This window comes from Balaenoptera musculus, chromosome 12, assembly GCF_009873245.2.
Source record: "Balaenoptera musculus isolate JJ_BM4_2016_0621 chromosome 12, mBalMus1.pri.v3, whole genome shotgun sequence".
Classification (NCBI taxonomy): domain Eukaryota; kingdom Metazoa; phylum Chordata; class Mammalia; order Artiodactyla; family Balaenopteridae; genus Balaenoptera; species Balaenoptera musculus.
In genome coordinates this window covers 76369958-76393356 of record NC_045796.1, presented here as the reverse complement: position 1 = coordinate 76393356, position 23399 = coordinate 76369958, and the positions used below count along the sequence as shown (strand labels likewise).

Here is a 23399-nt window from a genome sequence, read left to right as displayed (position 1 = left end):
AGGGTGTGTTTAATATAGTTAAATTATTTTAATAGATTTTTATCTTGTTAACTTGTCTTGAGTGGCTACCATGGTCTGAGCATTGGGCTAGGTATCCCTCATAGATAACTTGACATTATGGCCATTAGTAATGATGTCTGGGCAGAAGATGGACAATGGGGGGGAAAAGTCATGAAGTGACCAGACCAGGAACAAGGTATCTTAAAGTTTCCATCAGAACAGGGGTGTCGCAATCTGTTGGTTGTTGGCAATGTCACTGTGTGTTCAGCATTAAGATTCTGATGGCTCCTCTTGAATCGGGAGTTGCTGACGCCCTTGGGGAGGGGATGACAGAAAGAGTGAGAAAGAGTGAGAATCTCTGGGAGAAAACCCAGGGCAGACCAGTGCTCGCCAACTCAACAGCCGTAGGCTGTTTCACTCCTTGCCTTTCAGAATTGTTTTTTTAAGTTTTCTTGACAAATTTCTCAAGGCCTTGTAGGGAGCAAAGCCGTTTTGTTTCATGGTAGGGGACACAGAGATGGGTCCTCATCTTGAACTGGTTCAGCTTTCCCTGGCGCCATTAGCTGCTCTAACTCACTGCTACTCCCTCTGGGTAAGTCCAGAATCCTGGAGCAGATCTTAGTGGCAAGAAGTTGAAGAAGCAGATACTGGAAAATCTAGCCTTATGTGATCTTTCCTGGCTCTGATAGGTTTAGCTTTCATATTGAAAAGTTGTTTAAACTCTTAAAATTTTTTTTCAAGTGGTGAATTACATTTATCTCAGAAGAAAACTTGAAACTTGAAATATCACTTTTTTTCTAAAGAAAAGGAATTTTAAACCCTTATTAGCGTTTATATCTATAGTGATTTATTTTTAAAAGGTTAATGGCTATCTCCATTGAAAGGCACCATATTTTTACTCTCTAAGTAGGTCAAAAGGCTAAATTTGGCTAGAAAAATTTCCCGGCAGTTGGATGTCATTGTGCCTAAATGTATGAAAATGAAATGCCTGTTAAAGTTGACAAAAGACGTAGATTAATCAGAATGTCTAGTTGAATCACAAAGCATGGAAAGAGTAACACTCCCTTCAACGGTGTATATTTGCAATGATCTCATTATCATAATATTAACAAAGTGTGAACAATTTCTAAAATAGAAAGGAAGCTATCTTCAGAAATTTTAGTAAACTGAAATTGTGAATGATAAAAAGCACATACCAAGTTGAATTTGTATTATACCTTACAAAATCATGGGATTCTATGATAGTCTCAGCCTTTCATGATGTATGCTAATTCTTTGAAACTGTCAGTGTTATGTCTATATTTAGGCATTTTTCAGACTTCTGCTGTAATTTTATTTTATATATTTTAATACTTTTCAGGTACTAGATGATTTTAAGAAGCAGAAATGAAGTTTAGGTGCTTTCACAATTCAGTGAAGTAAAGTAAAATACTCAGCTCAGAGCCTAACACATAGCAGCTCCTGTGACAATCAGTTGTTATGATTTTGATCATTATTTCTGTCTCCTCTTGTGTTGCTGTCCCCTCTCTCTCTCACTGGTTTGCTTGCTTTGACAGTTTCTAGAGCCTCATAGCATTATTACTTCTCATCTTGTGTCTGCCCTTCAGCTCTTGGTGTTTTAGAAATTTCCGGAATTCCTTCCAGAACTGTCAGCATACAGTTCCTGATCCAAGAACTCGCATGTTTACCTAACACACTTGCAGAGCTGTTGAAGAACTTCCCCTTCTCTGGTACCAATAGCTGATTTCCCATTTTGTCTGGGGTCCAACAGCTTGGAGGTCAAGAGATGAGCTGGATATGATCTCGACATACAGCTATCACACGGAGCCTGGCATGGGGGGTGGCTGATTCCCTATGTTTTCACTGTGCCTCTTTGCTGCTGGGGTTTGGGACCTCAGGGTTCCCTTGTATCTGAAGCTAGTCCTAAGATACCATAAAAAAATTATGTTTTTTGAGATTATGACTGCAATGTCACATGTATTTGTTGCCTTCAGCATTAATTTAAAAGGGCTTTCCCTTTATTTTTATTTATTTTAGACTTATTGAGAATATTTTGAATAATATAAAAATACTTTTCATTTAAAGTAAAACAAAACCAAAAGTTCTTTCCCTACAATTCCTTCACTGTCAATCTTCAGGAGAAACAAGTTTTGATAGTTTGGAATGAATCCTTCCAGACTGTTTACACATGTTGGCTCAATATATATAGCTATGTTTACTGGTGTCCGTTTTTCACAAAAATGAGATCATATTATTCTGCAGTTTGCTTATTTTACCAATTAACTTGTCATGGGCACTGTTTCATGGCCTCGGTCTTTTTCATGGCTGTGTAATATTCTGCTGTATTGATGTATCTTGGTTTATTTAGCTTTTCTCCTGCTGACAGATTTTATCTGCTTACACATCATGTTGCATGGACTCCAAGGGTTGGTAGCTTTTGTCCTGGGTACATCTGTGCTTAGTTTCCCCACTACATTCTGCAGGCTAGAGGAAGCCTAGAACATTTGCCTTGGTTGCTTATTGGGTTGTCATTTGATCTTGGATTGGCCTCAGTTCAGATAAAAAGCACCAACTCTGTTGTGTGGAGTTTGAGGGGAACAGCAGCTTTTTTATAGCTGTTTCTCATTTCTACCCTCTAGCTGGGTTGTACCGTCTAGCTGGGATGGATTTTGGCTATATAATTCCTAGATGCTCTTATGTTGGCAGAGTTCTGGGATTCAGAGCTATAAGAAAGTTCTGATTGTCAAATCTGTTTCTTTAATCGGCAATCCTTAAAGTCAGGACATCTTTTCAGGGAATACTTTGAGAATACATTTGTTTTTTTCATGATTGTAGAATATTTTCGTCTCTTTATATTTCTAACCAGGTGCACTGAAATTTAATTTGTGACTTTCACATTGGCATAATTAACCACAGTCATAAATTCAAATACCAACATATTCCAAGGTTAATATTTCATTGGCGGGGATGGCATTCATTAAGGTGTTCATAAAATTTCATATTCTTAAGTCACTATTTACTTAGTAGATATGGTAACTTATTTTTGTCATGGCTACTGGCCATATCTTGGAGTTTAACATCTGCTGGCTGAAACTGCTACATACTTTTGAAATTCTAAACCCAAATTGCCTAGAATGAAGGCAATATTTTAATTTATATACAGGCATACCTTGGAAATATTGAGGGTTCGGCTCCAGACCTCCAAAATAAAGTGAATATTGCAATAAAGTGAGTCACACAAATTTTTTGGCTTCCGAGTGCATATGAAAGTTATGCTTATACTATACTGTAGTCTGTGTAATAGCATTATGTCTAAAAAAATGTACATATCTTAATTTAAAAAATACTTTATTGCTAAAAAAAATATGCTAACCATCATCTTACAATGCAGGGTTCGGTTTGTAAAAACTGCAGTTATGTGCAAAGCACAGTAAAGTGAAGGGCAATAAAACCAGGTCTGCCTGTAAGTTTTTTGTTTGGAAGATTTTTATTTCATGTTCCTAAAAGAGTCATGTAGAATTTAAAGAAGGTGATACAAAATTATTAGAAATGTAGAGGAGAAATTAGACTTCTCGTTTGTAATATGGTAATTGCGTAACATATTTTAAGCAGTAACTTGCTGTTGGTTTTAATATTTTTTGCCTTCCTCCACACTGGCATCCTGCTATGATATCGTAGCTATACTTTTTGATTTATTATTGTACAGAGTGTGACATGCACAGTGGGAACAACCGCACCAAGCCAGTGTCGAGAATACATCCTTATTTTCTGTGACATTTTCTAGTTTAAAATGGAGTTGTGGTCGTTAACCATATTTCAATACACTTGAACGAAGAGAGCTGTAACCCTTTTACTTTCCCGGTGACTTCTTCACGCTCGGTTTCCTTGAATGTCTAGTGGCTTGAGCTTTTCCTTTGCTACAGTTTTTACACACTATTTTTGTGTTTTCCTTCTCCACACAAAAAATGTCCTAAGACTATTTATTTATATGCAGATATACTCCCAAAGGAACAAAAAGGCACTTTCATTCTTAGAGCTATATGAGGAAAAAAAATGATATTCAGATACAAAAATGTGAAATACATTCAGTTTATAACACAAAAATATAATAGAAGGCATTTTTAATGACATACATAGAATTACAAATCTCATTTTTCTTTTGCACTAGGATTATCTACTGAAAACTTTTTTAACAGTGCAAAAATCAAAGAACTGTCCAGCTGAAAGGGAGTTACAACTTACTTGGCATAAAACTGAATTGCTAATTTTTAATTATTTATTGGATTTAAATCATTTATTTGTATTACTTAATCAAAACTGCCGTTATATACTTGAAAATATGTATTCTCTTCCACATCAGACTTTCCTTTTCTCTTTCAGTCTGTGATCAAAACAGGGCGACTGCTAGTTAGTCACGAGGCTCCCTTGACGGGCGGCTTTGCCTCTGAGATCAGCTCGACGGTTCAGGTAGAGTAACTTTTTGGCACTGATGTGAGCATTTGTGCATTTGCGTGTGTCTATTCCAAGAACAAAATTACTTATCACAATATATAAAAGCATGCACTGTTTAGAAATGTACATTTTTCTGTCTGACTCCAGTTCACTGTCCTTTAGATAATGGTCTAATTACATCTTCTAGAAAAGAAATCTTAAAAGCTGAAAATTCCTTAATAGGAAGAAGGAAGTTTGAAATCATCTAAGTAAACTAATGTCAGTTATGTTTGCTAGGATAAGAGGAAAAGAAAACTCCTAAATTTGAATGGGATATTTCTCTTTTGATAAAACTTATCATGATGAATCTTATCATGAAACGTTTGATTTATAAAATTGATTTTAACAGCCTTCACCTTAGAAAAAAATGAACCTGTCAAAAGTCAGTAATTTAAATTCAGTAACTAATTTCACAATCAATAATTTAATTCATTAACTTGATTAATCCTGTGCTATTGGCGACACTTTAGGAATGGTTTTAAAACATTTCTTTTAAAAAAGGGTTCAGTTAAGATGCTGCCTATCAGGAAAAAATTCTACAAACCTCTTTATGGAGGATTTTTACTTAAAACTTTCATTCACATTTATATCATAGATGGGAATAAGATGACTTAAATGTTTCATTTTTCCTAATTTTTTAAATTAAAAATTAAGTAACTATATTTTAAATGGAAAGTTTGTATGCATTTTAAATTCAGAGTATCTTTGCAGCTAGCAAACATTTTACTTCTCTTTACTGGTGGTAGGATGATTTTATTGTTAAGATACATATAAATTGAAAATTCCTTTAAGAGTATATGGTTAAAAACTTGATATAAAATTGATATATGAGCACTAATGATTTCTACCAAAAAAAATCTTTAAGTATGAACTGACCATGTTATAAATATTTTAAAATTAGATGAATCAAATTTAAACATAAATGTTTTAAAAACTAGATCAAAAGAATTCATAATTATGATAAAAATTATGCTGTTATTTTTACATGTGGTGTACATTTTTCACTAACAAAATTAAGAAAATACTTGAGTTTTGTGGATTTGTTGTCTTTCTTATTATAGAGACTACAATTTGAAACATATTGCTCATCATTGTGTGACATAAATACCTGGTATTTACTGTGCATTTTATTCATTGAGTAGCGTAATGTACTATCCCTGTAAAGAAAAAAAAAGGGGAGGCTTGCAAGAATGAATCACTAACACCAAGATGGTATTTCAAGTCAAAGGCAAACTGTAAAAAGAAACTGGGATTTTTTGATTCCTAGTTGACATGTGGTCCACTAAACCCATTTGGCTGTTGCTAGTGGAAATTTATCTGACAGCTTTGTTTCATTTTGCCCACTGAATGTCATCTTATTGTTATCTCAAGACTTTCACTTGCATTTAAATGTAAAAGGAAAATAAGTAGAAAATAGAATTAGAAATTATAACTCAAGTCCACTTTCTCTAGACGTGCTTTTTAAATTTGAATTCCATTGATTACTATAAACTGCATAGAATGTAACATATTTTTCGGCTTGGAAAAGAATTAGAAAGATTATCTAGCCTAGTGTCTACTGGTCTTGAATAATATGTGGATTTGTGTCAAAGGAAAATTGTCTCTCAGGCTCCAAGAATACATTTGTGAATTCCAGTTTGAGGAACATCATATTATGAGTTATAAATATAGTCACAATAAAAAGCTTACACTAACAAGATCATAAACACTGTATCAAAAGCAGATCCTGAAATTATATGATAGGAATCAGTGGTTAAGGTTGTGAAAGAGATTATCCAGAATATGGTCATATTTTTTATCATAATATGAAGACACAAAACAAAGACCACACCTTATAATACTCAGACTCCCAAAATATGCCCACTGATCCTGGATGTCTGAGGTCTGAGAAATCCTGACCCAAACCAACTGGATTCCTTTAACAGATGAGTGTTTCTCATTCATAGTGCTTGTGATTGACCCGATTTTAAAATTAAGTGGAAGATTTGGGACTAGGACAGGAGTCTTGAGTAAATATTGAGTATGTACATATGCATTCTTTATTCAAAGTACCCCCACCCCATGAGGAAGATAGAAGTTTTGGATTCGTTATAAGATGTTCTCTGTTTTCCATGTTAAAAATCTTTCAACCAACTAACCACAAAATAAATTAAGGAAGTAATGTAAAATTTGTAGAGAGGTCTTAGTTTGATATTTTGAGGAATTAGAATTTGGATTTATTAATATGAGGAGGAATTACAAAATGCTCACAGTTGATTTTGCTTAATTCAGATTTTACTTGTACAAATGGAAAGTGTGGAAAATGAATTTTAACAAAATATAATCAACATTGTATTTCCAAATGTTTGCCTGTTGTGGCTTTTATGTATTGACAAGGAAGGAAAAAAACAGTTAGACACCTTGTTTGTGTTTTGTTTTGATTTTTTGGTTTGTTTGCTTTTTTGGTAATACTGTTTGCATACACCATAGGGTAATCTGAATAATGCAATCTACTTTTCAGTAATTGTTTCATGCACATATTCCAATAAATGCAGCATACGGTATTCAGCCTCTTGTTTACGGAAGGCCTCATTCCCTATTGTAAGTGAAGCCTGTATCAAAGTATCCAAGTGCCTGGGCTTCTTTAAACTGAAATCACTTAAGTGTGAGGTGCAGCTGCTTTCACCACTTGGAACGGTTCATGTTTCTCTATTTCTTTTTGGTTGTGTATACTTTGTAACATTGAAAAAGATAAAGCAGGGTTAAGATTTTGAAAGCAATTTTCTGGAACGGGCAGGGAAATGGTACATAGAGAACTTTTCATTGTTGTCCTAAAGAAGTTTGAAATTAGGGGTGAGAATGATATATACGTTTGAGCACTATGGATTAAAATGCTGAGTTATTCTCATTGTATCAGCAAATGTAAATTTTATGTGAAAGTAAGCCCACGCAAAAAAAATCTGCTCTAAAAGCATCGTTTTGTGGAAGGTATTTGATAGCTCTTTAAAAAGCTCATGGTTAATCTTACAAAATTGCTCTTAATATTACAATATTTTAAGACAATGATTATTAACAATAAAACTACTGTTTTAATACATTAAAAACTGAGAGCACCATTTTCTGTTTTACGCAAATTTTAAATTATTTCCCATGTTAAAAATTAAGAATCCTGAAGAGAATACAGCATTTTAGATGGTATTTCTTTAAGTTTATAATTGATATTTTTAGATAGAAAAATTATATCATGCTCTATAAAATGAATATCAAGTAAAGGAACTTTCTTTTTTTTTGCTAGCTATGGGAAGTATTGCTGGCTTTACTATTTATTATTTTTAGTTAGATAAAATATGCAAAGAATGAATATAAAATATGTTCATATTTTATTTATATAACTTTTCAATTTATAGCAGATGGCTCTTCTATCATAAAAGGAGTTCAGTGTACACAAGTTTTTTCATGCCTGTTGCCTCTTTTTCATAAAGCCATTTATTTTATTATTTGAAAAAATATTTATTGTTAGTCTCAGTTTGAAGTAAGTGAAAATCACAAAAGTGATTAGGAGACTATTTTGTATTAATTAAACATAACATTGTAAACTTACATTGATCAATAGCTTCTTCATAAAATTTATATAAATGCTTAGAAAAATCAAAACCAATCCATTGAATCTGAGAACTGCTTTGCATTCCTATTGGATTAATTTGGAAGCAAACTGGGAGGTGGAACAAGCTGAGTGAGGTCTGTTGTATCTGGCTCTCCTCTGGGGAAGATTTATTGGTCGGTCATCCAAAGCTTCACTTGTCTCTTCCCATCTAATTTTACATTCCCATCTGTTCTCACTTTGCGGTGAGAGAACTTTTTCCTTCTTTCCTTTGACACATACCGAAAGTTGGAGAAGAACTTGATTTGTGGAAAAGTGCAGAGACAACAGAGTTTAGCTAATTCATTGACCTCATTGTGGAGTTTGAGCAAAGATTTCGTTGTTTTGGAAAATTATATGACTTAGTTGTGATGTTTGTATTCCTCAGCTTTATGTAACCACAGCTTAAAAAAACCCAAAAATTTTACTGTGCAAAAAAGAATATGTTAACCTCATCCATTTAAATATTTTGCCCAAATTAATTTATATTATATATTCTCCAATGCAATATTCAAAATAAGCGTTATTTATGAATATTAAGACCAAATAATTTCTGGCATTTTAGTAGCTTTAAACAGTGTACTTTCTTTAAGCCTTGTAGAAACCAATCTTTATTATTAATTTCTAATACATTCCCATAATGATGAACTAAATCTTGACTCTGATAAGCTTGGGATAATAATACAAAAAATGGTTTTTTTTTGGTTTTTTTTTCCTTTCTGGATTCAGTGCTTAATAAGAATGCCAAAAATTTTAGGGATTGGGGTTGGCTTAAAGGTTTGAATTTTTTTTTTTTTTTTAACACATGGAAGCAATAAGTCTGCAATAAAGAGTCCAATTGGAGAGTATGGTAAATTTCCATACCATTGTTCCATCCTTTCTGTGCAGTCTCTATTCTTAGGATAAGAACTCAGAAATTGTGCATACAGAGATATATTTTTAAGGTAATCATATTCTAAAAGTTTGAGAGGGTTTTATAGGGTTTACATTAATCATCACGTAAAAGGAAACTTTCCTAATTTTCAAGTAAAGGAATTTTGCTTTTCTCACTCTTTCATGTTAGAAAGGACTATGCAGAAGGATTTTTTTCTTATAAACTTATTATTAACCACCAAATTTACCAGCACTCTCTTTACAAACGTCAATCTGAAGAAGAGGGAAAAGGTCCTAAACGGTCTTGAGATTTTTACATTGTGGAAAATATGTTTAAATAAAATTACCACGTTGATAAAGTAAGAGCCATCAGAGGAAGCTATCAGGGCAGTAATTTGATGAATAGTTTAATGCAATTTAATAATATTATTACTATTTTTTTTCACTAGTGATTCAAGGCATTTGCCAACAACGAAAATAGCAATCAGGAAATGCATACTTGTGTACTATCATCTATCTAGATGGAGCCAGAGCATCAGAAAAGCAGTTGAACATAGAGTATTCAGATATACGATGACCTTTTTAAGGTGGAATTTTGCCCTGAAGCCTGTCAAATGTTCAGTAAACAGCTTCCATGGCCATAAATACGAACCGAAGACTAAATCTTTCCGGGGATGCATCATGGATAGATCTGCTGTATCACTGTTTGTGGTTAAGGCCGTGTTTCACTCTGTTGGTCCTCCCCCTTGCCCTGACCCCACCTTGTCTCCCTCAATGTCTCTTTCTCCTTTGCTCATTAGTGTACAGGTGGCCAGGCTTCTCCCATCAGCCCTCTTCTTCCTCTCCCCATTCTTTCCTGGGCAGTCTCAACCATTTGCATGGCTGGTCTTAAAACCTTCAAATCTGAAACCTTCAAGATTGGCTCTGCCTGTTGGGCCTTAGACTCAGAATTCCAATTTCATGCTAATTTTGGTAAGGATAAGAAATTTGTGGACTTCGCTGGGGGCACAGTGGTTAAGAATCTGCCTGCCAATGCAAGGGACACAGTTTCAAGCCCTGGTTCGGGAAGATCCCACATGCTGCAGAGCAACTAAGCCCGCACACCACAACAAAGAGTAGCCCCCGCTCGCCGCAACTAGAGAAAGCCCACGTGCAACAATGAAGACCCAATGCAGCCAAAAATAAATAAATAAAAATAATAAAATAAAACTGTAACTCTATATCCTTAAAAAAAAAAAAGAAATTTGTATGATAAAATGGTTTATGTGGAAGGATTTTAACATGAAACAGGGAGAAAAGGTAGACATCAGCACCTGGATATCTGCCAGTTTCTGGAAATCAGCTTATCTCAAAATGAATTCTATTTCTCCTCAACTCTTTCTGGGCCTCTTAAATTGTCTTCTTATCTCGGCCTCTAACGTCTTATCACTTTACTATCCATTATTTTCTTACAGGACACATCAAATGTTGTCCATCATCTGTTCGAAAACCTCCAATTAGATCTTCTCTGGAGTAATAAGATCTTTAGGTCAGGATCCTCAGCTGCCCAAACCGATGTTTCCAATGTTATTTTTCATATCCTTTAATGATTCTAGTGTCACAGTGATCACACTGGCCTACTAGACATTTCCTGAATGATAATTAATGTGTACATCCAGCCTTTATTGAATGCTCTGGGCATAGCCTTAATTAGGGCCTTTCATTCAAGAAATAGAGTTCTTGTTTTATAGACACTTAAGAGTTCAGTAGAAGAAATAGATGCTAAACAGATAATTATACTGTGGTACATACTAGGATAGAGAAATATTCAGAAGACTATGGAATTATTAAATACTCGATCACCTAACTCAGATGTGACGGTTGAGTTAACTCTTGGAGGAGTTAAGGTGGGTGAGGATTCAGGCAGAAGGAACAATATAAATAAGGAGGCAGAAAAAAATATATGATATTCTAGGGGTGACAATGGTTTTGGTATGGTTGAAGAGTAGTGTGTGAGGTTTGTAGCATGAGGTAAGGGTCAACAGGTAGGTGGGAATTAGATTCTAAAGAATCTTACGTGTAATAGCAAGTAATTCGTTTTTGTGTAGAGGAAACTGACAGGACAGAGTAAAGCCAGCTCACATAGATATAAATTCCAGTTTAAATACATTATTTATGTATTTAAAATACACCTTATAAACTTCCTAGTAAAAAGGAAGTAATACGAACTCGAAAAACAATGGTCACAATTATCATTATTTAAGGCAAAGGGGTGTAACTAAAGGATTTTAAGCAGGAGATTAACATAGAAAGATTTACAATTTAGAAAGACCTCTGGCATTTATGTTAAGGATGCATTGGGAGGGGTGAGGCAGGAAGTCACAGAGATTAATTAAGAAACTATTTGAGGGCTTCCCTGGTGGCGCAGTGGTTGAGAATCTGCCTGCCAATGCAGGGGACACGGGTTCGAGCCCTGGTCTGGGAAGATCCCACATGCCACAGAGCAACTGGGCCCGTGAGCGACAATTACTGAGCCTGCGCGTCTGGAGCCTGTGCTCCGCATCAAGAGAGGCCGCGATGGTGAGAGGCCCGCGCACCGCGATGAAGAGTGGTCCCCACTTGCCGCAACTGGAGAAAGCCTTCGCACAGAAACGAAGACTCAACACAGTCATAAATAAATAAATAAAAGAACGTGAATTTCAAAAAAAAAAAAAAAAAAGAAACTATTTGAGTAATTTAGATGAGTGATTTAAGGGTCTTCTAAACCAAGGACACAGGAGTGGGGTTGGAGAGAAAGGTGAATTTTAGAGAGAGGAGAAGGAAGAGTATGAAAGAAAGACTTGCTGACTGATTAAGTAGGAGTCGGGCAGGGAAGGCTTAGCTTGATTTCTAGGTTGGGTGAATTTTGAATGGAGGTACCCTTTCACTAAGTTGGGGACTATCATTGGAAAACGGGTTTAAGCACATCGTCTATGGAAGATGATGAATTAATTTTAGACTTGTAGAATTTGAGGTGGGGATGGAAAATGTGTCTCTGCAGCTCCGGAGAGATTCTAAGGTATAGGAAAATATTAAGGAGTCATCATCTTATAGTGATGGCTGAGGTCATGGATATGGGTGTGATCACACAGGAAAAGGATAGTCTTAAGAAGGGAAGTTGCTGAAGAAGGAGTCCTCACCCACATTTACGAGCAAGAGAGGAAGAGCTGTTAAGGAGGGTGAGTTGGAATGTCCAGAGAGAAGGAAGGGAGGAGGAGAGAGCCATTACAGAAGACTAGGGAGACTTTTACCATGGAATAGATGGCCAACAGTATTAAATGCATCCACGTTTGTCAGCTAGACTGATGATTGTACCTTGAGTATAGCAACCGGAAGACACTGGTGACTTTGGTGAAAGCAAATGTGGCCCCCATTATATTTGGGCTGGTGAATGAATGGCGAAGAATTAAAGCAAGAACTGTAGACCACTATTTCAAGAAACGTGACTTTTAACGAAAGGGAGAGGGGAATAAAGTAGTTAGAAATGGGCTCAATCTCTCAGTGTTATTTGCTCAGCTTGGAATGCCACTTTCTCAGTTTGAAGCCCTCTCTGGCAGTCTCCTTAACTCCCCCGCTCCATCACCACCTCCTCCCCATCCCCATCCTCTCCCTTCCACCTCCAGCCCATCTAACAATCAGGTTTTCAGTCTCCCTCGAATCTGCCCTTTGCTTTCTATTCCCCTAATAAATTCTAAATGAATCAGGAAAAAAAAAAAAAAAGAAGAAAAGAGAAAGAAAAGAAAACCAAACCACAAAATCTAAAGGAAAAAATGTAGACAATAACTGATATTGAGATGGGCAAGAAATTTTTGAGCAAAAAATTAAAAAGTAATAGGATCAATCATATTATAACAGATTAATGTATTTGCATAAAGTGAAAAATATTTGTGTGACAAAAAACAGGCACAATTGAAAGGAGAATGACAACTGGGAAAGTGTTGGAACATGTGACAAAAAATTGATATGTGTACTGTATTAAACATTCTTAAATATCAGTAAGGAAGTTAGTAGCCCCTGTATTTAAAGGTCAGAGGCAGATTGTTTTTAGAACTATTAATGGCTAGTAAACATAAAACGATATACCACTTACTATGACTAAAAATGCAAATTTCAGAATGGGATATCAGTCTCCTTTGTTACCCATAAGAGTGGCACTGCTTAAAAATCAATTATTTTAGTGTTGAGATGGTGCAGGATAAATGTGGAAATTGATTCATCTTCCCAGGAAATCAGTGTGGTAATGTGTATCAAAACTCTGCTTTTGACCTAGGAATTCTAGGCTTCCTCACTTTGGAGTTACACACAAGAATGGATAAGGGCATTCTTCTCCGTGCCATTCATTTGATTAATAAAATATTGGAAGCAATATCAGTTACAACAGGAATATAGTTGAATAAATTATAATGAACATTGTGGATTTGTTAAAATCATTAAAAGAATAGTTAACAACATTGTAACATTTGTATGGATGTAATACTAAATGAAAAACTCACTAGGCAAGCCTACAGGTGTTTTACTTGCCCAATTGTGTGAAAAGAAAAAAAAAATATACATTGATATAGGCATAGGAAAAAAAATCTTCAAAATAAGACTTCTATTGATTTTTACTTTCTTCCTCATAATTTCTTTATTTTCTATGTACATATATCATAATTTATAGTAATTAAGAGCTTTCTTATCATTAGATGTCTCTCCCACATGGCATGGTAAGTCTTTCAATTCTTTCTAAATTGTTTTAAATAAGAAAGCTCGTTTTGCTCATTGAGTTGATTTTTTAAATTTCATATTTCACGTTGGCGTGGTTTCTTAATCACGTACGCTTGAGTTTTGGGAATTGTCATTCATAGCGGTAATACTTAATTCAGGTTTGTGATGTGGAATAGTTTTAAAACCAGAGAAACCCCACTGCATGGATTTGGCTGTTCTGCAGGTTAGTTCTATCCCCACATGCGTGGTGTATTTGATTCATTGCTCTCATTATAAAAGTGAAAGCAGCATAATGTTGGGATATTCAGATTATTTCATTTTCCTGTGTTAAACAGTCAATGATACTGAGACTAACGTTACTAGTATGTAATGATACTAACTTTGGGTCCCCTGCTTATTTTTCTTCCCTCCATTTGGTATTAGCTTTACGATGGATCGCTGTTATTCTCTTTGAAATCTTTCTGGACGTAAGCTAGTCAGAGAAAAGATCAACCACATTCCATCTCTCTGGGTAATGATAAAGTGCTCAGTTTCTCTCATACAGTCCTTATTATTTTTCCAGTCAGAAGTAGTCCCCTTTGAATTCAAAGGTGCATTCATACCAGACCTCCTGCACTTTTTTCTCCCTTTTTTTGTAACCTCTGGTTAGTATTTTGTTGTGTCCTTTTGGTGGTGTCCCAAGATCGCTCCTGTCCGTCCCTCTTAAGACCAACTGATCTGCCACTTGGATGGAAAAAATTAACTCTGCTGGAATGTTTAAAAGTAAATGTGCTCAACTGAAAGGTTATGTTATAAAAGTGTAGTCCTAAATCACGAGGTAGAAGTTATTTAAAGGAGTGTGTGGGTTCTCCGGTAACCTCAGTTTGGAAATAGCCCCTCCACCGAGGGTCCCCGATGCTGCATCTACAGTAGCTACATAACGCAGAGGTTTCCTGCATCACGTTATTTTGTCCTCCCGTCCTCATAGCCCTTGAAATGTCTGCAGGTTTCTCGTTGATTTATCTAGTGTCCTTCTTCCCTCGATAGAAGGCAAGCTTTGCGTCTGCTCCTGTAAGCCGGGTGCCTAAGATCCCTGCCTGGCACTAAGCAGGCACTTGATAAATAATTTAAATGAATTGTTTGCCCCCGGGCATCACTGTTGTTAGCAGTTTCTTTGAAGGATGACATTCTTGGTGCCTTATGATGTATATAGAAATTCCTAGTTACAAAACCTGCTAGATTGGTCTGTTGGCCTTTTGTATATCACCACTCCAGTGTGTTGTCCCCTGTCCCCCACCAAAATAATTTGCTTTGTATTTGTTGAGTTAACCTCCGAAATGAGCACTGATATTATGTGCCGTTGTCTTTCAAATTTCTACCTTGCGTCCTTTCGGCAAAGTGTTATTTCTTTTGAATAATCTAGAGTTGCTTTTTTCCTCCTCATAATTGTCTAGTGAGGCTAAAGAAGACATTTACATTTAAATAGTTACCAGTGAAGTTTCATAGCATGAACAGACTATTCAACAAGTAAAATAGGTTCTCAGAAGGAAAGCATTACTTTCTTTTAAAAGTTAATTTTGGGATTGACATGTACACACTACTATATTTAAAACAGACAACCAACAAGGACCTACTGTATAGCACAGGGAACTTTGCTCAATACTCCATAATAACCTAAATGGGAAAAGAATTTGAAAAACAATGGATACATGTATATGTATAGCTGAAACACTTTGCTGTACACCTGAAACTAACCTAACATTGTTACTCAACTATACTCCAATATAAAATAAAAATTTTTTTAAAAAGTTACTGATTTCTATGATATGGTACCTTTAAATTGTATTTCAGCACCTAAAGAGTTGTAGTTGCCTTTTGAAGCAGTAACTCTTGAATATCTGGTTGTATTCCCAAAGGAAATTATAACTGATTTAAAATATTTCATTTCCTTATTTGGTGTGAAACAGTTTCTCGTATTTAAAAAAATCATTTTGTAATGTACGACCTTGTCTTAATATTTTTCAAACTACAGCAGTAAAGTGAGTTATTTAAAATTTTGTAAATGAGAGACAGCAGAGCCTGTTTCCATGATGTGGCCAATCCTTTTGGCCACCTTGTACAACGTCCTAGGCAAATGTGGAGAAGCGCATTAAGTCAGGCAAGAAATTCTAGGCAGGTTTTATCAGCATTGTATTCACTATCAATAAGGGGCTGGTTGGCCTCCTGGAGATAGAACTAAATTTCTCAGCTACTTTGTCATGCCTCTTGGTGTGCAGGAAAGTTGCTGTTGTTGAAAGCTCATTTTATTTTGGTAATTTCAAGTAATTAAATTTATAGCTCCAGTTAGTGTGCGTGTTGTTACAAGGCCCATCATCTCTTTCCATGAATGAGTTCATAGCTCGCCAAAACACAGTTGAGTTGAAAATAAACATGAAAATAGAGATTAACTACTGCTAATGAATTTTCTGCTCAGTTTGAATCTAAACACTTGTGAAAATTAAGACAAGTTACAATCAGCACTTAACCGCCCAAACAAGCAGTTGAAAATGAAAGCTATAAGCGGAAATCATCTAGTTTAAAACTGTTTTAATTTTAAAAATCTATCAATGTTAATGAAAGTGTTCAAGAGGTTGTTTTAATTTGCAGAAATGTCTGAAAAAACTGCATTTGATTGGGGAAGTGTTGAATATTTGATTATTTTCTTTAAAGTTATGTTGAAGAAGGGACTTTATTTTTAATTCTTGATCCGTTTGAAGAGGCATACCTTTCTGTTTTTAATCCTTGAAAGGATCATAGTTTTATATTGCAGATGGCACCAAGAATCAATTTGTCTTTATCAAAATTATTAGGTGAAAATGATAATTCATGAGTATACTTTTAGGAGCATCTAAATATTTGTGTTTTAAGAAGTGCATTGAGATGACTAACATTTCATAATTCACGTTTATAACATCCACAATGTACCATTGTTTAAAACAAGTTCTGATTATTTCCTCTTTCGATAGGATTAGTTTAACCTCATAATAACTACATTTCTGCATTTCTGTCCTGGTCCAATTTTAAATTCACAGCTTAGAATACAGATAGTATAAAATACTTGCTATGCCTGTATTATTGAATGCTTTCTGGACCAGTCAATCTCAGTTTTCCCTGAGATGGCTTGTATTTTTAAATGTTCTAGCACCATTTTTCTCCTTTATTCTCCTTGTCTTTTAAAAATGGTACTAATGGTTATTTCTATATTAGCAGTTAAGAAAATTGAAATTTAGTCTTACCTTTACAACTCATTATGGAAGAATCTCCAGCCTCTGCACTCTGATAATAAATTTATGCTTTATTTTTCTAATCATGAACTTTTCTGGGCATAGATTTCTACTGAAGTGTGTGCAGCAGACCCAGCTGAATGTATTTTGTGAATAATATTCCAACATCACACAGTCCTATACTTTATTAAAACCAGCTTTCCTGTGGCAGTTCCAAAAACATAGTTCAGGTACCTTAGAAATAATGAGGTACTATACAAATGTTGATAAAATAGTCTTTTAATATGATGGAATGTTTTATTATGTATGCAGCTGTCAATTTACCTAATAAGTTAAATACAGTATTCATTTTAATAAAACCCATGTACTTTACAAAACTAGGATGTTGATTCACTTTGAGTCATGGAAGCCACAGGTGAAGCTAAATCCTCCTGTTGGTGATGATGCCACCTGGATGCTTTCTTAGCCCTTCAGAGAACCACAGAATCTTTTTTCTCTCCTTTTCTTCCTTCTTGCCTCCCTCCCTCCCTTTCTTTCTTTCTATTTGCTTTTCCTGATAGTATTCTCTAGTATTCTCCATGCTGGTCTTGCCAAACCCATCGATCTTTGCAGAAAAGCTATGATTCTGCTCTCACCATGGGCTAACTAAGCATCATTCTAGGTAGTGTGTGCTTACAAAAGCCTTCTCCATCCTAGTCAGCAAGAATCAGAAGTACCCTGTAATATTGGAAGAAGGTGAAAGAATAAGGTTGGATGTAGGCATATATTTTCTTTTCACATGGTTGATCAAAAGTGATATTTAAAAAAGTTATGGAATTACTTAATACCATTTGAAAAGCATTTTTAAAGTGGATCATCTATCAAGTACAAAGTGTGTGTGGGCTTCCCACTAAAGGATATATGAATTAACTTTTTTACCAATGGTTTTTTAAAATGGTATCATGGAATAGGGTGTTATATATGAAACTTCTGCCTATGTTGTTAATTTCCTCCAAGGATCGCATAACTAACAGTAGTTTTAATGATGCTGTTAGAGGATAATTTGCTAAAGTTGAAATGAGGGGGATCCTTTTGACACATAATTAAGAAAGACATTCTTTTCCAAATATCAAGCGAAGAAAAAAAACAAGTGGGGTCTGTAAAACATTTTAAAATGATTTCTCCTAAGAATAAGCCCAGTTTTCATTTTTTTCCTTCAGAACAAATGTCCTGAGGGAAAAAAAAATCCCATTTTGAAATGTTGATTATGCCATTTGAAGAAATTTGCTAAGTACTTGAAAAGTTCATTTAGTATGACTTTTCTTGCTGCTTGCCTTGTTGCTCAAAATTAGGACGAAATATTGCTGTTCACTGATGAAACACCTTTTAGCTAAGAATGTAAAGCAGAGTTATTACTAACATCATCATTGTGTTACTGCTATTAAAAAGGTTCTTTTAGAAGGAAGGCTGGGCTCACTTGCTACCTGGCTAATGAATTTGTTTTCCTCGGGGACAAACAGCCTTAAAACAATGTTTTCTGAGAGGATAGAATTCCATGTTATGCAAATAGACATGCTTCCCTTGAGATACTGGGAAGGCTCGGTGGGCTTATCAGGTGACTACTAGTTTGTTGAAAGTCCTTTGCCTAACAAATGTGAAGCCAACAGTCTTTCTGTTGTCTATGACATTTTAAATTGATAACTGTTTCATCGATAAAATCTAAAGTCCTTCGTTATTAGTGAAGGCTTTTATTAGTGAAAGTTTATTGTGTTTTTTGGTGTCACAGGAGTGGAGTATGATCACCCGTAATAATATTGATCTTTTCATGCTGTATGCAAGTCAAGCATTTTAAGTGCGATTTCATATTTCCATTGGTTTTCATGAAGCCCTTGGTCACCTGTACATCAAATAGAGCAGACGCTTGTATTAGGGTACACTTATCTAAAGGAATGTTCAGTATGTACAGTAAGTGACCATAGAGCTCCAGCTTCCATGTCAGGCTAAGGAGAGGTGAACTGGTAGGGAGATGGGAAATTAGACCCACGCCTGTTGGTCTAATAGCCCAACTGTTAAAATAGTTGTTCTCATTTCCACCAATTCTCATTTCCTATTGTCTGGATAGGAAGCTTGTCCTAGAAACAGAGAAGACTTGAAGTGGTAGTGGAAAAAAGATGATCATACACTTTATCTTCCTAACTTGGACAGAAGGCATAAACTAGGGTTGTTCCATGCAAACCACCATGTATAACCAAGATGTTACCTACTTATGCTACTTTATGGGACTATGTCACCTACTGTGTTTTGCAATTAAATCTTAAGTAAAGGATTAGTGACAAAATTAGAACTATATAGGGAGGATTCTTATTAAATGAAATCAAATTTAGATCTCTTAAATGTCCAAGAGATAAAAAAACAAAATGAAACTCAAGAACAGAAATGCCATTTCATTGTTCAGTGATTATTTCTTTCAAATGTAGTGTTAAAGAAGAATTTAAAATGGGTTATCTTTGCTAATGGCTGCTACTGCTTTATCTTACATGCAATTTATTGTTATTGGCAAACTACCTGGGGATCATTAAATGACTTGCTATGTGTTGTGTTGGAAATCAGGTCATCCTTAATAGTTTGAAAATGTCAACAAGTACTAAATGTATTTAAAATAATTTAAAATACTTCCCTTTCCCCTAAACTGGGTGTTTACGTTTTTTGTGTTGTGTGCAAAATGAAGATGAAAATATAATTATATGACTTTTTTTAAAAACTTTTTGCTGATATACCTATCAGTGAATGATAAAATGGTTTTTTCTATTAATAACAACTTTTGATTTTTACAAGTTTGGCTTTTTGAAATAATTGCTAAAGGGGAAAAATTACATTGTTCCCTAATGGTAAATTAAGGCTCTGGAGAGATTTATTAACTGTTTTAGTATGTTTAGCCTTTCAGTAAACTTTATTTTCATTACATTGAATCATACTATTAAAGGCTGAAATGATTCTATAAAAATTTATTTAATGGCATACTGACTTTGGGGTATATGTTTCTGAAAAATGCCTTGATGAGAGAAACCGTGTTGGCAAGATCAAGATCTCATAGAAAATAGAGATTTAGGAGCAAATAAATGTGTCATTAAAATACTTTAAATATGTATTTAAAATAAGGTAAATGAGGACATTACTTCCAAAAGACTCTGGAATAATGGGTGTTGTTCTATGGCATAAGTACCCCTCTCCTGAATGAACTTCAATTCATAAAGTGCTGCTGAAATGTACATACCATCAAGTACATTCTCCCATGTATTGTGTTATACAGACTATGCTTCATCTTAAGGTTGTTCAAATCAACTTTTATTGCATTACACCTTTTCTTTGCCATATATATATATATATATATATATATATATATATATATATATAATTTTCCTTAAATTCAGACAAAATACTTATGAAACTTACCAGCCTTTTAACAAATTATCCTGGGGCTGAAGGTTATGGTTTTTCTTGCCTGGCCTTTGTTCATTTATGGAGCTACCCTGCAGTCGGGGTAGATGTTTAAGGAACATGAGTAGCTAAGTGTCCTTTTGTTTAAGGGGACAGAATATAATTGTGTGTCTATAAATAGATCTCACATTTTAAAATTCAGGTGAACAAATATAAAGTTTTCTCAAAACAGGGATTGGTAAAATCCTCATTGCTAAGGAATTATTGAATGGCCAATATGTATATTTCTAAAACTTTCAAACCACCCCCCCCCTTTTTTTTGTGAGGGAGGGGAGTTTCTTGGAGTGGTTTTTTCTTTTTAAATGATTCTAGTAAGGCATTTTCAATAATATGGTTGCATTTAAAATTTCATTGCATAGTCTAAAATATTAGCTAAAAATATTCATCTTTTCATTGATTCCATGAGCCCTTTAAGAGTTGTATACAGTACAATCTTGAATTTGTCCCTTTGTTAAAAAGGTAAGCCTGCCGTTATATCAGCAGGTGAAGTTATCATCAAATTGCACTGATAATTGCAAGAAAGATCAAGGAGTGAACAAAATGTAGTGATAATAATAAGTTTTATCAAATAGTGATCATTTGTAATCTTAAGTGATAAATAGCTAACAAATAATTTGTCACTTGGTATAGTTGGTCAGTTCATACAGCATCTTGGTTTGCTATAGTAGAAAATTTACTTGAGTATTTTTAGGGATGACATACTATTCCACATATTAGTACTTTTATTGATGGATAATTCTTTTGGGATTTTTCAGGGAAACCATTGGATGCTAAATAACTATCATCAAAGGGGACTTCTGCTGTACACTGTAGTTATATTTGCCTTTTTTTTTAAATTAGAGTATAGTTGCTTTACAATGTTTTGTTAGTTTATACTGTACAGCAAAATGAATCAGCTATACGTATACATATATCCCCTCCTTTTTGGATTTCCTTCCCATTTAGGTCACCACAGAGCATTGAGTAGACTTCCTTGTGCTACTCAAGGAAGAACAGTAGGTTCTCATTAGTTATCTATTTTATACATAGTAGTGTATATATATTTGCTTTTTATAGTCACTCTTTGGTAAAATCACTTAAAGAAGGTTACTTTTCAAATCCATTTAGTAAGGTTCAAAAGAAATATTCTAAAATATTAGCAGATGTTTTTTATTTCTAGGTAGAGGGATTATATTATGAATGATTTTCATTTTCTCCTTTATCCTTTTCTCCATTTTCCAAAATTACCAACTGCTTACTTCCTATCTCAATTGGGCTGTCGAGTAAGTGTCTCAAAGGAAAAAAAAAAAAAGTTCAAACCCACTACTGTTTTCTCAGTATTCCCTACCTCAACACAAAAGCCTGGGAAGCCTCCTTAATGCCTGACTTTCTCTTACACCCTGCATTCATTCCACCAGGAAGAGCACGACTCTAAAAACAAGTCTCTGACCCGACCATTTAACTTAGTACCTCTGCTACCTCAGTCAAAACCACCACCTTTCTTCTCTGAACTTCACTTTCTTTTCATAAATGCTTCCTACAGAGTAGCTGGAATGGCCTTTTCAAAGTGCAGATGAGATCATGGCAATTCCTTGTCCCCGTGGTGTCCCGTCATCCTTACAGTGAAACCCTAACTCCTTATTTTCTAACCCTCTTTGCCCCCTTCATTCTTCTGTATCCTCAGGGACCTTCTTGTTCCTTGAATGAATGTAATTGTGGTCAAAAAAACATGAGGCTAAAAGCATGTACTTCTGACCATAGCTTCAGAATATCTTACAGAGCAAACAAAAATAGAAAAATTGGTCCAGATAGGACAAAAATGCCCTGGATAAGTGACTGCAGTTTCTTATGGTGGTGGTGTTATTTTTTTTATCTTTCTCTTAGTATCATATTTGAATAACATTTAGAACTTGTGATATAAATATAGCTATGCTGATTTATGTAATTATGAAAGTAGCTAGGAAAAAATTCTCTTTTAGTTTCATAGATAAATGTTACATTTGATAGCATATGATTAAAATTTTCCTATAATTTTAATCACTAACTCAGTAATCATTCAACAGAAATTCAGTATATGATTTTCTTTTTCTTTTTAATTGTTCTATATTGGCTTTTATCTCTTTCAAATGATGATGAGAGTAGTCCTCAGTTACATTCTATTAATACCGTTGCAAAGGTTATGTTGTAATTGAAGGAGAGGAGAAAGCTAGGAAATCCAAAGACATAGATACAATCTATGGATAAAGACAGTACAGCCAGAGTAAAAACTAAAACATCACATACAGGGAATTACACTACAAATGGTGGCTTATTTCTAATCAGAAACAATGAAAGCCAATGAATGACATTTTTAAAGGGCTGGAATTACCGAAAAACTTAACAGGGCTTCCCTGGTGGTGCAGTGGTTGAGAATCCGCCTGCCAGTGCAGGGGACACGGGTTTGATCCCTGGTCCGTGAAGATCCCACATGCCACGGAGCAACTAAGCCCGTGCGCCACAACTACTGAGCCTGCGCTCTAGAGCCCACGAGCCACAACTACTGAAGCCTGTGCGCCTAGACCCCATGCTCCACAACAAGAGAAGCCACCGCAATGAGAAGCCCATGCACCACAATGAAGAGTAGCCCCCGCTCACTGCAACCAGAGAAAGCCCACATGCAGCAATGAAGACCCAACACAGCCATAAATAAATAAAATAAAAAGGAGTACATTATGTTTAAAAAAAAAAAAAAAAAAAGCTAACAGCCTGGAAATCTGTATTCAGTCAAACTATCCTTCAAAATAGAGGAGAAATAAAAAATTTTCAGATAAACTAAAAATGAGAGAACTCACCGCTATCAGAGCTGTTCTGCAAGAAATACTAAAGGAAATTCTTTAGGTTGAAAGGAACACTACCAGATGGTAACTCAAATCTATAACTAAAAACTGTCGAACATACATTCTTCTAGTGCACATAGAATGTTTGCCAAGATAGACCATATGTTGTGCCATAAG

The 23399-nt window shown here is 35.0% G+C and overlaps 1 protein-coding gene and 1 long non-coding RNA gene across 3 annotated transcripts in view; one reads left to right on the top strand and one right to left on the bottom strand.

Annotated features, from left to right (window-relative positions):
- Positions 1–23399, top strand: part of BCKDHB (branched chain keto acid dehydrogenase E1 subunit beta) — a 238506-nt gene that overhangs the window by 173591 nt on the left and 41516 nt on the right. For both annotated transcript variants that reach the window (XM_036871420.1, XM_036871421.1), the window contains exon 9: positions 4381–4467. In XM_036871420.1, coding sequence (XP_036727315.1) covers positions 4381–4467 — 87 coding nt within the window. The remainder of the gene's footprint in view (positions 1–4380; positions 4468–23399) is intronic.
- The window catches only part of LOC118905114, a 93418-nt gene that overhangs the window by 39430 nt on the left and 30589 nt on the right, over positions 1–23399 (bottom strand). The gene's annotated exons all lie outside the window — the stretch shown is intronic.